At 38.3% G+C, this 16,813-nt stretch overlaps 1 protein-coding gene across 1 annotated transcript; it reads left to right on the top strand.

Annotated features, from left to right (window-relative positions):
• Positions 1-361: 361 nt before the first annotated feature.
• Positions 362-12,185, top strand: TMIGD1 (transmembrane and immunoglobulin domain containing 1). The gene is made up of 6 exons (XM_037494272.2): positions 362-478; positions 1,971-2,249; positions 5,948-6,226; positions 9,631-9,734; positions 10,950-10,990; positions 11,672-12,185. Exons 1-6 carry the CDS (start codon positions 397-399, stop codon positions 11,673-11,675), a joined length of 789 nt encoding a protein of 262 aa, XP_037350169.1. The 5' UTR covers positions 362-396; the 3' UTR covers positions 11,676-12,185.
• The last annotated feature ends 4,628 nt before the right edge of the window (positions 12,186-16,813 follow it).

Genomic DNA, 16,813 nt, shown 5'->3' with positions numbered 1-16,813 from the left:
GATTTTGTTAAGTAGGGATGGCCTGAGAATAAAGCAAATTTCATTTCTCTTTTTGTTAAATGGCATTTTACCCATTTCTCTAGAGAAGACTGGCTTTATTTTCCCCAGGGCTGCCTAGTAGCTGCCCTATAGCTTATAGCCTATTTCCTGTGGTTTGCTTTTTGTTGCCTTAAAAAGAATTCCTTAATACTAAAAGTACTTTGAACTTAGGAGTTGGAACAGGATTGTTTAATTAAAAACCAGAAGTAGAACCGTTATAGCTGGGATGACTCAACGGGGACTTCATTTTAAATGTATAATAGACAAGAGGAATGTTCGTCAGCTCAGCGTAGTCCAAAGTACAGAACCAACCGCACTCTTTTTCCCCCAAGCAGAGCTGACTCAAAGACATTAAAGATGGCATGGAAGAGCAGTGGCCTAAATGGAAAGTGCATATTTCTCCTCATAGTGATTTTGTTTCTGCCACGTGAGATGACAAGTAAGTTAAAGTTCTATTCGGCCTCTTTTAAATAAAGAAAAATTTTCAGATTAGAACATGATTGGTGAACACTGGATACAAGTTATAATGACAACACAGCTGGTATGGCTCAGGTCACAGATATAATAAAAAATTAAAATGAAAATATTTTTTTTATAGTCTGACATTATATGCCAGGGTGAAGTATTCTATTCTCTCCAGAGCTACAGTCAGAATATTCTTACATTTCAATGCATTTAATGACTAACGTCACCCAAATAATCTTCTGTTAACTGATGATTTGAACGTAGTATTTACACAAAAATCTTTTTCTCATTTGCTCCCCACTCCAATCTGCAAGTAACTTTTCTACCAACATCATCCTCCCTACGCCCCCCCATTTAAAATGTAACACACAGCCATTGTAAAAGAAATTAATGCGTAGAAGAAAAGAAAAATTCCCCCAAATCCAATTATCCAAAGATAACTACTGAAAGTTTTAGAAGCAACAATCTCATTTTCTTCACCAGTAGTTTATGCTTTTTAAATTCAAAGTTAATGTTTACAGAATATATTAACAAATGTTGTGTAGGAGGCAGGATTGTGACAGCTGCAGTCTTTTTTTAGTTTTGTTACTTGTTTCTGAACCAGGAAAGTAAAAATGGAAGTTCAGATACATTACTATACAATGAATGGATTTCTAAAAATCAGAGATGAAAATAAACTATCTACCCTAATAATCTTGTCCTATAACTTTTCTTCTCCATGAACCACAGCTTTTTAAACATCTTCTTATTTACTATACTGCCAAAACAATATTAAAACATCAGAAATGCTACATCAAATTTGTCCATAATCCTATATCGAATCAGAAAAGTTTTCAAATCAGCTTTTGCCTGGATGTATGTTCAAAGTTGATATAGTAATTATTAGAGATAAAATTTATTTTCTACCTGTTCATCTAGTGTTATGCCTTAAATATGTTTCCATTTTTCTAGTTCTTTTCCTTTGTATTTCTTACTCCCATCCCCTTACTTTGCTACTTCCAATCCCTAGAAGTAAACAATATAAGTAGGTAACTTACTTCTCTATTTTTCCTCTATTTTAATCAATCCTATTCAATCAACATAGATATTTTTCCTAAGATTTTTCCTTATAAGAAGGTGTGTGTGAGTGTGTAAATGGGGGTGATTCTGTACATACTCGTTTCTAACCCTGTGCTTTTCAAACTTCTTTGCATATCAGAATTGCCTGGGAGCTTTTAAAATTCCTCCCCACCCACCCACCTTCCCAATGTTCAGATTGCACTCGTATCAATTAATCAGAAGCTCTGGGGTTGGGAGCCAGGTAGATCCTCAGGTGGTTCCATTGTGTGTGGCAAAATTTGGTGACCATCATTTTAACTTTTTCCTTTTTCAGTTAATAATAAATTATGGATCTTTTTCTTTGTGAAATGTAGGTTGGGAATTTAGGTTGTTTACTCTATGTTAATAGTTTCTTTCTGTACTCCTAGGTTCTGTTTTAACTGTGAATGACAAAACTGAAAACTACATTCTGGATACTCGGCCTGGTTTCCAAGAATCTCTGAAATGTGCTGTTCAAAACCACATCAGAGAGGAAGAACTTCTCTGGTACCGAGAAGAGGGAACAGTGGATTTGAAATCTGAGAACAAAAAAAACTCAAGTTCTGTTTGTGTGTCCCCCGTTAGTGAAAATGACAATGGAATCACCTTTACCTGCAAGCTGCGAAGGAATCAGTCAGTGTCCATCTCAGTGGTGCTGAATGTCACTTGTGAGTAGGGGAAAGACACTGCTAGTCTGTGTTGCCTGCTGTACTACATTAGGTGGTAGATGAAATGAGTATGTGCTATTTAACATTTACTTGATACTGTCAAAATGTTGTATTTATTTATTTTTAAAGATTTAATTTTTTTTATTTATACAAGAACCTGGGTACAGGCCAGATGCGCGGGAGGGTGAGAGGATTCACCAAAGATAGAGCGGGGAACAGAACAGGTAGACTGACAAAATACACTGCTGAGGGGAGCAGCGGGCGAGACAGAAAAGGTCTGCTCGCCATGTGGGTTGCTCCGAGGCCTGCGAGGATCCAACCAGCACTGCAGAGGCTGTGGACAGCTTCAAAGACCTGCGCTCAACTGCCTGCGCCACCAGGGAGGCCCCAAATTGTCATATTTATGCCCCCACCACAAAACATGAGGGTACCAAGTTCTCCATGCTTTCATGTGCACTGGTGGGTCTCAAACTCTTTCTGGCTTTTTGGCTTTTGTGTTATACTCAGAAAGACGTTCATTGGGAATCCTTTTTTCCCCATAGGGAATCTTTTAATATCACCTTAAGACCCCCAAAATGTGAACCTCTTCAATAATCAGGTTCCAGGTATTGATAACCCATTGGTGAAACTCTGTGGGTTTAGAGGTCCTTCAGATGATCCTATGTAGGTAGATAGGCATGTAAATGGTTTAGGTAGAGAGTTGGTTCTACATGAAGGAAGTTCTTATGGTGTGGTGAGAGGTGATGTGCAACATGATGATGATTGGTGTGATTTGGTGGAATCAGCTCTGGACTTAGAACCCAGTAATAAAAAGTCAAAGCTATTTGGCCTCAATGAGCTAAGCAGACATTTCTGTGAAAAATCAATGCCATTGATCTTGAGATAAAAGGGTGGAGAAAATGCCAAGGAATCCAGCTCTGGAAAATACTGGCATCCTGTAGTTTGAGTTTCCAGAGTGAATCAACTGCATGTTCCTGGAAAAAGGAGCTTTACTTTTTATTTGTTTTTTTTTTCCCTATGAATTGATAAAATGTAATTTTTGGCAAGTTATTTCTTGGCCACTTTGATAGAATACAAGACTATTAGGGGACCTTGGAGGTCTTGTAATTCTTATAAAATAATTGGTGAGGAAACTGATACCCAGACTGAGGGCCTGAATCATCACAAATAGAAATGAGAACAGAACACAAATTGCCAGGCTCCTAATTCAGTGCTCCTCTCTTTGTACCTTCTTAAGGGAGACATGGCAGACAACGTGCTTGGGTAGCTTAAAGACATGATTTTCAGTTTTCAAATCTGAATCCATTTCAAAAGCATCTTAAAAAAAACCTCCTAAACATTATTGTTGCTAGGTGTGCACACACACACACACACATACACACACAATTGGTCAGTGATTAAAAATGACATCATCAATTGATAAGTCAAAATGAGCTCATAAAATGACAAGAATAACATGTACACCCTTAAGGAAGTATTATTGTTTTAAACAGCAGACCAAGAAATAAACAAAAGCTTGCTAATACACTATTAGGAGAAGAGTATGCAGAAATCAGCACTTTCATACATTGTTGCTGAAAGTATAAATTGAGACTAATCTTGTCTGCAATATCTATCAAAACTTAAGTCTATGACTCATCATTTCTTCTTCTAGTTGATAACCTTGGACACATGCACATGTGCAGAAAAAGACATACAAAGTAATTATTGTAGCATTGTTTTCAATATTTTTAAATGAAAATAACCTAATATTCAGCTAAAAGAAAAAAAAAGATTAAAGGGGCACCCATTATACCATAACACCATAAAAGCAATGAACTGGAGCTCTGTGGTTCAGTGTAGATATATCTCAAAAATGAAGATATATCTCAAAAATGAATGAAGCCTTTTATGTAAATGCTTCTCACCCTCCTAAAACAATATATTTTCTATGGGTACATTATACGTATAGAAAACCATTAGTTTTGACAAATCTGCAAAGATATACATCAAATACTGGGGAGTCAGGAAGTGAGCAGCATAGAGTCAAAAAGGACCTTCACTTTATGTGAAAAGTACATTGCATTTTTAAAATGCAATACTCCTACATACTTATATACTTAAACATTAATTTTAAGTAGTTAAATGAAAAAGTAACAACTAAAAGGACCTCTCCCCAAGTGGAACTGATATATTTGGCAATTATGTTCTCTATTCTAGCAGCTTCCTACATATCTGAATACCACATTACGTCTTATTGGATATGGATACAGAATTCAAGCTCACTTCAAAGAGCAACAAAATGTCATTCTTCTGAGAGAGTTATTAATAGCACAGCCTACACCAAGGTCTAATTATTCAGTGTGCAGATTATTCAAGCTCCTTTTTTCCTTCCTTCTCCACTTCTACCTCTTTCCTACTGCCCACTTTTTAAGTATTACTTTTCTGTACTCTGGCCAGAAAATGTAAGAGGCATAAAGAAGAGAGGGCAGGGCAGGTCAGCTTAACCCTCCCTCCTCCTAGATGTTGGAAAGCCCTGGTGGGGATGAGGCTTGAAGTTATTTGGTGAAGATAAATGTGTTAAACTATCTATGAGTTTACATCTACCCTTATCATGGAGGGATTAAGGAGTTGGTTACACAGAGGGATGAGAGGGGCTCAGAAGGTCATACTCACTTTTCATAAATACCAGAGTTGCAATGATTGGAACACCTCTGGAAGGAGGACATTATTTCTAGAGGATCACTGAACACATGTAAGTATGCACTAGTAAATAGGAGGCCAGACCAGATATGATTACAGAACATACCAAAATAGAGGACATGAGGAGTGCTCAAAAGCGCTCTACCACCGTGATAATGATAGTAGCTACTAGCACTTTGGTAAAATCTTACATACATTATCTCATTTAATCTTTTTTTAAAAAGATTTATTTATTTTTATTTATACAAGCACTGGATACAGTTAGAAGCGTGGGAAGGTGAGAGAATTCACCAGAGCCAGAGCAGGGAGCAGAGCAGGCAGAAGGGCCGAAGTACACTGCTGAGGGGAGCAGCGGGCGGCAGGAGAGGTCTGCGCGCCATGTGGGACCCTCCTCTGGTGGCCGGGGAGCAGCTGGGGATCGAACCGGCGCTGCAGAGGCTGCGGGCAGCTTCGCAACCCAGCGCTCAACCGCTGCGCCACCGGGGAGGCCCTATCTCATTTAATCTTCATAGAAATTCATACACTAGGGATTATCTCATCTTTCTAGATGAGAAAACTGGTACCTTACCAGTTAGTAACTTTCTCAAGGTCTCAGTAAGTGGTATAGACAGAATTAGAGCTAACTTCAATGTGACTTCTTAATATTGTACTGTTCTATCCAACAGTGGGACAGGTTAGTTTATTACATTAACTATCAGAAAGCAAAGCCTTGTCTTATATTCTTGGACAGTGTTAAAAATTGTCTACTTGATATAAATTCACAATATATATGGTTTTTGTATTCTCCATTACATGAAAAGTTCTGTGAGATCTGGAACTAGAAGTATATGATTTACCATTGTATTCCCAATTCCTAGGCCAGTGCGTGGCACACAGCAACACAGTAGTGTGTCAAGTATTCAATACATTTTGTCAAATGAATGAACGGCTCTATACAAATAGGTAGACAGACCTTGAACACCGACAGTGAACTACTGCATATATGCTAATTAAACCTAAATTCTTGAGTCTTGCAGTTTCTCCTATCTTAAGTGGAGATGACACTCAAACAGTTGAAGAAGGTAGAGAAGTGAAGTTGGTCTGCAAGGTGAAATCCAACCCTCCGGCTCAAATGACATGGCACAAAAATGGAAGTATATTGAATTTAGAGAAAAACCATCACCAAATCCAACAGACAAGTGAGTTTTTTCAGCTGTCAATCACCAAGGTTAAGAAGTCTGACAATGGAACCTACACCTGTATTGCCAATTCAGCTCTGGCTAAGGAGACCAAAGACTTTTACCTCATTGTCAAAGGTAACTTCCTTTTAATGTTTAGCACAGTGCAACACTCAAAATAGATGATCAACGAATATTATTTTTTGTGACAACAAAATGGTGATGATAATATGACCAGTAGCTAAGATTTTCATGTTGGAACACCAACAGAATGGCTACTGGGGAGGAAGGGTTGCTGCCCATTGTGATTAATGGCATGCCCAGTAATTTGTCCTGCAGAGCAGGGCATACAGTAGCTGTATGCCCAGGGACTACTTGCTTTAAAAACCAAACCCACAAGTACTCCTGGGATAGAAGCAGTAGAAGAGGCACCAAGCAAGTTTGGAGCTATTCATCTTCCCCAAGACCACAAAACCATAGTTGGCCTCAGGTCATGTCATTCCAACTGTCTCTAAACCACACAGAGAGACTAGGGAATTATATCATCCCTCTAGGTTAAGAAGAAATTATAATTGCTCTTTGTCACATAAAAAAACATACGATTTGTATGGTAAGCAGGACGCTAAGCTTGGCAAACTGGCTTTCAGGTGGGTAGAATCCTGTTTTGGGTGGAACTCTTCCAAACCAACTTGTTTTTCTTATTTCTTCCTGTTTTATTACTTCCCTGGCTGTTGGCTGCCTTCACAGCATAAGCACTCTGCTGCTGGTGCTCGGGCTAAATGCCAAGTTTGCCATCAGCCTCTCCCAGCTTCATGGCTCAGTGAGATAGTTTCTAAATGAGGCCATGCAAAACTGGAAATGACATGATTCTTCTCTTGAGCAAAATATCTTAGTTCACATGCTGGGATTATTTTGCCATAATGAAAAAGTGGGTGGGGAATATCTGGGTTGGTCAGCAATGAGAGAGTAAAACAGGACAAGGGGAGAGATACAGTTGTATTTGCAAAGTCACTTTCAACAGAAACTTGGAATCAAAAGTAAGTCAATGGATTTATTTCAGCTTGTTTATGAAGTGAAAGCTGTCACATATGGCTTCAATTTATTCAGTTTGGTAAAAAGATTCCAACCTATGACTAAATTCTGATTTCTTTTCCTAATGGTCCCACTTTTGCTTCCTTTTCATTTTGATATGTCTCCTTGGCATTGCAAGTGGAGGGGTTCCCAGTAAGATGAAGGCCCTTTGGTATGTCCTAGGGCTTACAAGAAAACAGAATTTCTCCAGAGGGTATGCAACCCATGCTTGATGAGAACGAGTTTTAGGAACAACCAAAAGAGAGCAAAAATAAAGAATGATTAATCCACTTACTCCCTGATATAAACCTGAGCAGGAACAGCAAATGATGGGGAAGAAAACAATTAAAAGATATTTGATTAATCATGAAAAGATAAATGCAGTTTCATATCTTGAGGCATATGGGGCTTAAGCAGTGAAATTAGAGTTATCTAAACTCATCTCTTCCCTACACTCCACCTTCCACCCCCCTCCATACTATTTCATGACTCTATATCCATTATAATATCATTTCAACCTGTAGTTTGTCTTTTTTTTTTAAGATTTATTTATTTAAACAAAAACTGGGGTACAGGCCAGATGCACGGGAGGTTGAGAGGATTCACCAGAGACAGAGCGGGGAACAGAACAGGCAGACTGACAAAATACACTGGTGAGGGGAGCAGCGGGCACTACAGGAGAGGTCTGCTTCGCCATGTGGGCATCTCGCCAGCCGACTGGGATCGAACCCTCGCTGCAGAGGCTGCAGACAGCTTCACAGTGCGGCGCTCAACTGCCTGCGCCACCAGGGAGGCCCTAGTTTATCTTTTTTTAGTGGGTATCTCCCCTACTAGAATATGAGCTCCATGAAAGCAAGAACCTTCCATATCTGTCCTTTCAATTTTTTGCATGGCTAAGCACAGTACCTAACATGCAGTAGCCAGTCAATAGATATTTGTTAACTTTATGTCAATGCAAAACTCGGCTGAAAATTTACAGCACACTCTTTATTTCCTATTAATTCCTAAAATTTATTTTTTAATTTGACTGGAGCTCCTTCTGCTCCTAGGCTGAACTCCAGGTCTTAGACAGGGTTATTCAAGTACTCTTGACCTTAAGCACTCTTAATTTTGAAAGCCTCATCCTATATCACATGAAACATTAAAACAAAGCACATTATACCTTTTTGCTATAAAATTTTTGAAAGTATTGTCATAACTTGTATATATTTTGAATTATGTTATAAGGTAGTCATTTGGTTTTTAAGATTTAAATATTATATATGGCACATAAACAGCTGGGTTATGGCTAACATGAAACTAACACTTTATAGATATTTATATATTTATTAATTTTGACACTTAATTTTCATATTTTGGAGCCAATCCTTTTTTGTGTTTCAAATATTTTCATAGGCTCTTAGAAAGTCTGCAAACTTTTTCACTTTGCCTGTAGTGCCTGATGAACAAAATTGCTCTGAAGTTACCTGGTATTCAGAAAACAAGGGATGGGGCTTTCAATTCCCAGTTGTCATAGTTGCTGTTGTGTGCACTTCCATTTAATAGGCATGACAACTCTTTGCCAAGGTTGGGAAGGGTGGTGCTTCATCTACTTCCCTAGGTTTACCATGTAGCCACCTTCTATAATGTCTTGTCACTTGCTTGGTGACAGTATTGTCCCTGTACAGGCATAAAGATCCCGGCAGCTCTAGGCCTCACAGACGTGTCTCCCCTTAGTCAGTTCTTGCTCTTAAAACCCTCTTCCTTCTTTCCCCTCTTGAGAGACCTCCCAATATCATTTGGGTTTTTCAAAAGGTAGGAAAAACCATTAGTTGCAGCCTACTTCTGCTTCTTCAGGTAAAATATTATGAGTTAAGACAGAACAAAGGGATCCTATGATTTTCTTTAGGAAAGTTATTCATATTACAAAAGTTATTCATATTCCTTCCACAAAAGAATAGTTTCAAACATTCATACCTGTCTCTCCCATCTACTGGTTCTGTGACTTTGGATTAGTCAGCTAGCTTCTCAAAACCTTAATTCCCTGCCTGTAAGATGGGTATAATGTTTACCTGGGGCTTCCCTGGTGGTGCAAGGGGTTAAGTCTCAGCACTCTGAAGCTATTGGCAGCCACTGCAGCAAGAGTTTGATCCCTGGCTAGGAAGCTGACCCACATGGTGCAGCAGACCTCTCCTGACTTGCCCGCTGCTCCCCTCAGCAGTGTATTTCAGTCAATCTGTCTGTTCTGCTCCCACTATATCTCTGGTGAATCCTCTCATCCCCCCACACCTCTGGCCTACACCCCAGCTCTTGTATGCATAAATAAATTGTTTTAAAAAAATAATATTTACCTGTGGAGACTATTGGGAGGATATGATTAAGAAAATGATGCATGTAAATTGCAAGACACCATGGCTGGGACATATTAGAAGCACATAAATTAGAAGCATATAAATATTAGTTCTCATTCCCTGTGTTCATATTTCCAACAGATAGAGTTGTGACTCTACCAATGGAACCTGTTATTGCTGCATGTGTTGTGGTCTTTCTGACACTGTGCTTTGGAGTCATTGCTAGAAGAAACAAGATAATGAAGGTACCTAACTATTCTAAGACATTTAGGTTAAAAGTGTTCTAAATAAAGGCAGAGAATTAGCTATAAATGACTAGAGTTAGGAACCATTCTTGGACAAAGTTGAAGCTGGCCTCTTTACCAGGAGATCTAAAATAGAAGTTGTCCAGGAGAATAAAAATTATACATACATTATGAGTATAACTTTACAAACAACAGAAGAACATGTGAACAAGACCTGAATGAAAACATTTATAGTGTTAGAGGCTTGGGGACTGATTTTTTTCTTCCTTTTAAATTTCTCTTTATTGTTGCTATAGTGTCTTTTGGTATAATAAATCAATACAGGGAAGATCATAGGCTTTGGATTCAGAGATCAGCATGAAAAAGATGGCATTTCCTGCTCACCTCATAAGCACAGTCACATATCTCAGTTGCAGCAGGCCAGGGTTTGAATTGTTGAATGGTTAACCTTTTTGGTTAGCATGATGCACAGAGTGTATGAAGGCATAGATTAATGCCAATCCAATTGTCAATCCACTGCCAAAAGGAGGTAAATACGGCAGAGTATGGCCTAAGCTGAGTTCATTATCCAGCAAGAGGCATTCTCCTTGAAATACATGGTAACTGGATAGTATTCAGGGCAACAATATCTACCAAGAGGAAACACCCACCTTTTGCTCCCTCTTTTAAGTCAAAGTAAATGTCTCAAAACAAACAAACAAACAAGGGCCTCCCCTGGTGGCACAGCGGTTGAGCACTGAACTGTGAAGCTGCCTGCAGCCTTTGCAGCACTGGTTTGATCCTCGGCCACCGTCTAGGGTCCCACATGGTGCGATAGACCTCTCCTGCGGCGCCCACGGCTCCCCTCAGCAGTGTACTTCATCAGTCTGCCTGTTCTGTTCCCCGCTCTGGCTCTGGTGAATTCTCTCACCCTCCCGCGCTTCTGACAGTACCTAGTGCTTGTATGAATAAATAAAATAAATCTTTAAAACAAACAAACAAACAAACAGAAGTATTCAACTAACTAAGAATCCTGGAAGCATTTTGATTTACAAATTATATTTTCTCCAAATTCAATAAACATGATTAATGTGGCCAGAAAAATAAGACCTTGGCCAGTACAGAGGAGGATATATTTCTACAGCTCCAGTCTTGAGCCACTTTGATAAAACATAAACGTTTATTCATGGGCCTTAGAAAAGCAGGCAAACTCATTGCCCTTGTGTTTGTTTTCAGCTCTGCAGAAGGAATGAAGTTCCTCAGAGAGACACAGCTCTGTAAGTATTCTGGACTGAGACCAACAATTTTCCATAAGGAGATGAGTGTTAGTGGTATATACATCATAAAGCCCATCAGGGCAAATTCCTCCAGAGATGGGAGGTGCTAGAAGGTGAAAGGGTTCAGAGAGGAATGGAGGGTGGAGAAGAACCTGTTCTAACAGGTGAGGCTAGGTTGGAAGTTGCTCAGAACTGAGAATACCTTTGGTCTTATGCCACTCTCTTTCAGCAATTATGTGCAACTGCATTTTGAGCGGGCCTTGCCATTCTCTTTCACAATGTTTGTAAATGAATGCTTTATTTAGCGGGCCTACCGCTCACCAGAGCCAGAGCGGGGAGCAAGCCACCAAGGTACACTGCTGCAGGTCTGAGCGCCATGTGGGACCCTCCTCCGGTGGCCGGGGAGCAGCCGGGGATCGAACCGGCGCCACAGAGGCCGCGGGCAGCTTCTCAACCCAGCGCTCAACCGCTCCGCCACCGGGGAGGCCCCTGGAGTCATATTTTTCATTCTAAAGACTGCCTTCTCTTGGAGTTTCCTATAGTCTATTGACTCCAGCATACATGAAGTGAACGGTGTGTGAAAAGAACAAAAGCATTCTTTCCAAGAGCATGAATTTTGTTTTGAATTTATTTTCTTATTGCTGTGATCCTGATTATAATTGATTTCTTGGTCCATTTCAGATGAGAAAGCTGAGATGCCATCTAATACAGCAAGAGTTTTGCATCAGGACCTCCTTGATTTATGTAGTCCCATCTGTATTTATTGCTATTATAAAATTCACTCCTGTCAAATTATCAAATTTTATAAAGAAATATTTCACTAAGCACTTAACAGTAGTTGTTATGACCAATTTAATATACTAAGAGACATTTTTGTAGAGAAAGTTAAGAACAAAAAGTAAGATTTTATTAAGTCTTCTCTTTCAATGGTATGTTAATTAATTGAGATTTGTTCTGAAAAGATTGGTAACCATTTACCATTTAGTGTATGTTTTGCTAGGTAGGAGATTAACAGATATTTCGGTTTCACAAATCAGTGCTATTCTCCCCCAAAATGGGGGGAGGGGCACAACATAGAATGATGAATTTTTTTAAGTTGCTAAGGAAGCACCTACAGTGTTGTTTCATATAAGAAATAATTTAGGACTAAAAAAGGAAGGAAAGAGTATCAAAATGGAATGGAATAAATGTAGTGTTAAATGGAATAAATGTAGTTTTATTTAAAATTCAGCATATGTCCTTATTTTTCTCATCTCATCAGGGTTGACAAGGTACAACATTTGTGAGCATTAGAGTAGAGCAGGGTACAGGGGTTGGCCAGCATGTCTGCTTACAAGTACCCATGGTCTCTTTTTGCATAGTCACTTGCATACAAGTATCTATATTAATTATTAGTTGGCTTGTATTCTTACTCATATAACTCAGTTTTAAATTGTAGCTCTCATATTTTATCACTGACCTTTCACATATCCATTCTTTCTTCATTTTTCCCCTTTAAGAGTATCTACTTCACTTTCCCACCTTTGTAGGGTACAGAACCACTTTTGGTTTCTCTACTGTGCTCCCTCTCTGTTTTAGAAAAAAAATTTATTTTTTTTGGCCCAATATTGTAGTAGCTAAATGTCCTACCACAAGAGAGAGAGACCAGCTATCAGATAGGTGATAAAAAGCTCCTTATTAACTTAGAAGTAAAAAAGAAAAAATGGACAGAATGTATGAAATTTCAACAGACTTTTTTTTAACAGGAAGAGACACATCCTCCTGTTAGGCTTTTCTTTGCTTCCTTGGAAACCTCAGCATGGAATTGGGGGTGGGTGGGAGGGAGAAAGAGAGAAAACCAGTAAGAATTGTGACAGGTTTCTGTTTTCTTAGAGGCCCTAGCAGGCTTTAGTAGGGGAGTCTTCAGATCATGTCCTTCATTCATAATATTCAAAGTATTTGCAATTCATTCATAGTATGTGTATTTCTCAAAGTAGAATTCAGAAGCCCTATGAAAATGCTATAATGATAAGGTAGGAGGATTGTGAAAATCTGAAAGTTTAGATAATTAAGTAGAAGCTTGGAGACTATAAGAAAAATCTCTAAATTTTAAAAAATATTTATTTATTTATGCATACAATAACTAGGGTGTAGGCCAGAGGTGTGGGGTGAGAGGACTCACCAGAGACAGAGTAGGAGCAGAACAGGTGGATGTACTGAAATATGCTGCTGAGGGGAGCAGCGGGCAAGACAGGAGAGGTCTGATGTGCCATGTGGGTCAGCTCCCTGGCTGGGGATTAAACTCATGCCGCAGTGACTGGTGATAGCTTGATAGTGCTGAGGCTTAACCCCTTGCCCCACCAGGTAGACCCGCTAAAATTTTCTATAAAGAAAATCTCAGGCACTGATGGGTGGGATATTTTAAAATGGAAAAGAAAACAAAAAGTGACATATTCAAGTGGGCTTGGAATCAGAAGATATGAATTCTAGTCTTAGCTATGTTACCTTGGTCAAATCCTTTCCCTTCTCTTGGGCCTTTGGAAAATTAGGAGGAGCATTAAGAATAATTTTCATGTTAGCCTGAAAAATTCTGTGATTCTCAAAGGATTCTCACATAGGATAGTTAAATGCTGGAAGGAGTTGGCAAGAAAGACTGGAAATGTCATACCATTGCCCCACCTAGTAGAATTATGAATCAGCTTTGTTCTAGGACATATAAAAATTCTTGAGAATTACAGGTCATCAGTATAGAGTTTCTTCACCCTTACAAACTACAATGGCCTTGTACATTAGCACAAAGAACATTACTCTGGTTTAACAGAACATAGCAATATAATAAGTGGTCTTCACATTTTATTTTGCTTTACTGTTTTGAAAAAAGTAAGAGTCTATTAAACTAAGTCTATTATTAACACTAAACTGAGAAGTTATCCTAGAGCCTGTCTTAGAAGGACGTGAAATTTCAGGACTAAAAAGAGGTCCATATATCCTTTCCCCAAATGTCTTCACTGTTTACCATGAGATAGTTAAAACCCTAACATTCCTTCTGGTTTTGATCTCTTAAGTGGAGAGGTGAAAGACAAAGTTAGTTGCTCCTTTGTCAACCTTTCTAAAGATACCTTTTATAATAAACTTTTTTTCCCTTCTTGCCTCCATCCCCTCCCTCTTTAAAACTGATCTATCAAGCGAACTTTATGAAACAGTAATATTTCTCCAATTTTAAAAACATGTATCAATGATGTCTATTTGCCAGCCTGAACTTCTTTTATCCAAAATTATCTTTACCAAAATTATCCAATTGACATAATTCCACTTAAAAGCAAAGAAATCTAATATTTTAGTTAACCTGTATAGTCTTTTAGAGGTTGACAATATAATCATTGCCATTAGAATTTTTTGAATCACTGAAAGTGGCTTACGACTCCCTTCCTCAACCGTCTTTACCCCTATCATAGTAACCACCATGACTATCTTCATGAAACTGTTGGCCAGTGGTCATAAATTCACATTCTTATAGGGACCAAGATCAACGAATGAAGCAAGCTAGATGTAAAACAATGTGGAGCAGTGAGGATTGTGGCAAATAACGAGCACATCTATGTTTAAAATAGGGCTAGTCGTATCACCAGGACAGATTTTCCAATTCATTAAGACAAGTGAAAAACCTAGTTTTTGATATGTAATTTTCCTAATGAAAAATTTAAAAATTTAATTCTATAATATATGTCTTGGAGTAGAATAATTCTTTCACCCCAACATATGCCATATTAAATTAGGTCAGTTACAACCCAGGTTAACTTAGGCTTTCATGATCTCATGGAGCTTTTTCAGTTTTCACTCCTCTTTCCCTCCAAAAGCATGATCATAAGGAACTAAGTCAAAGGACAGTTAGTTATACTGTGCTGAGGACTTTACCTGCATTATTTGATCCTATAAACAATTCTCTGATGTAATCATGATTGTCAACGAGGACATAGAATGTTTAATAACTTATAAAGAGTAACTAAGCTGAGATTTATAACCAGCTGATTGAAGTCTGGGAGCTGTAGTTGGGGAGATCACAAAGAGGCAAAGGTTGAATAATAAAAAAAAAACTTCATCTCCCTCACAATTTTTGAAGAATGACATCAGTATTGATTCTACTTCTAATAACCAATGGATAATTTATTTTAGTAAGTAAAAGAAATTTAAAATAATCTTACATGGCCTTTTGAAAATATTACAACTCTCCTTGAGATAACTTGAGCTCTCCTGGATAGGAATAGAGCTAAGAATTATTGCCCTAAATATTTGTTTGTCTGTCTGACGATAAGAATCATTAAGTGTTACTCTTTGCCAAAGGGTTTGGTAGCTAATTTCTTATTTGGCAACAACCCTGAAAGGTAGGTGTTGGAATTTCCATTTTATAGATGAAGAAATTGAGGATTAGAGAAACAAAGGAAGTTGCTCAATCAAACTCACACTAGCATGAGGTGGAACTGGGATTCAAACTCAGGGCAGACTGACCCTACAGTTCATGCTCTTTCCTCTATAATGGACTGTCCAGGGGGTGAGGGGGCATGATAAAGTTCCTAGAATGTGACTGAGAGTGTCTTACGGCTTTAGGGATTTGGGGATGGGGCAGAGATATTTATCCTTCACAGAATATCCTTTCTTCTTCACATTTCCCTGTTCTCTTGCCATTAGCTGATCCACGTGACTGGTTCTAGTCAAGGGGCTATGGTATTAATGATGTCATTTCTAGGCAAAGTAAGGCAAAGTGGGTACATGTTCTTTATAGGGCAGTTGTGGGGCAATGTTAGAGCAGCCTGAGGTTCTGAATAACCATGCGGAACTGAGCTACCTGTGCACATGTTAGTAGCAACAGATCCTTCTATCAAGCCACTAGATTTTAGGGTTAATTTGTCACTGCAGCATAAATTTAGCTTATCTTAACTTACGCAGGTATTTTCATTATAATAAGAATTCAGGAGAAAGTTTCATCCAGTTCAGTAAAATAATGCTTAATTTGGGGGGCAATTTCCATAGTAACGCTTACCCTTCGTGATGAGTGCAGATGTTTTTTCCTTTGAATTGATTTGCACCTATTGACAGCACACCTTTAAAGTAGTGTGGGGGGGGGAAGTTATGCAGAAAATAGTATCATTTTATTAAAAAATTCAAATTACACTCAATCTCGTGCTAATGACTACAGATCAAAATCTATATATTAATCACAAAATCCTGAACACTCAGGTATATTTCCTGAAGAATCTGTCTCTGCAACACTGAGGTTGTCATATTGCAAACAATTCACATCATGAATAGTTTTTATTTACATAATATTGGAAAACATGGAGGACATTACCAAAAACATTCAGAGAATTGTGTATGTTTTAAGAAAAAAATGTATTCCTACTAACAGATTCCTACAGTAAATTGTTGCTAAGGAAACTTATGAATTATTTGTCTTTATTTCTTCTGACACTCTTGATAACAACAATAGATTCAGCCTCTGCTTAAATTATAGTTTTGGACAGTGATTTCTTACATTTTTATATTACCTTATAACTTATAAAATATTTTTATACATATCTTATTTGATCCTCCAGTAACTCTGTAAATTAAGTAGTGCTGTCATTATTTATGATTTGCAAGTGGAGATACTAAAGCTCAGAAAGGCTAAGCAATCTGTCCAAGGTCACACAGCTAGTCACACACCCTGCCTTTTGGCTCTAAGTATCACAATTGCTCAGGACAATTTGTACAAGACAATTCATTTAACCCTTTTGCCATATAGGTGATTACTATATGCAGGAAGCACTGGAGACAGGAAATAAGAAATCAAACTAACACACAAAATTG

Source organism: Talpa occidentalis, unplaced genomic scaffold (assembly GCF_014898055.3).
Source record: "Talpa occidentalis isolate TD23 unplaced genomic scaffold, MPIMG_talOcc4v2.1 talOcc4.7, whole genome shotgun sequence".
Lineage (NCBI taxonomy): Eukaryota > Metazoa > Chordata > Mammalia > Eulipotyphla > Talpidae > Talpa > Talpa occidentalis.
This window is presented reverse-complemented; position numbering and strand designations above follow the sequence as displayed.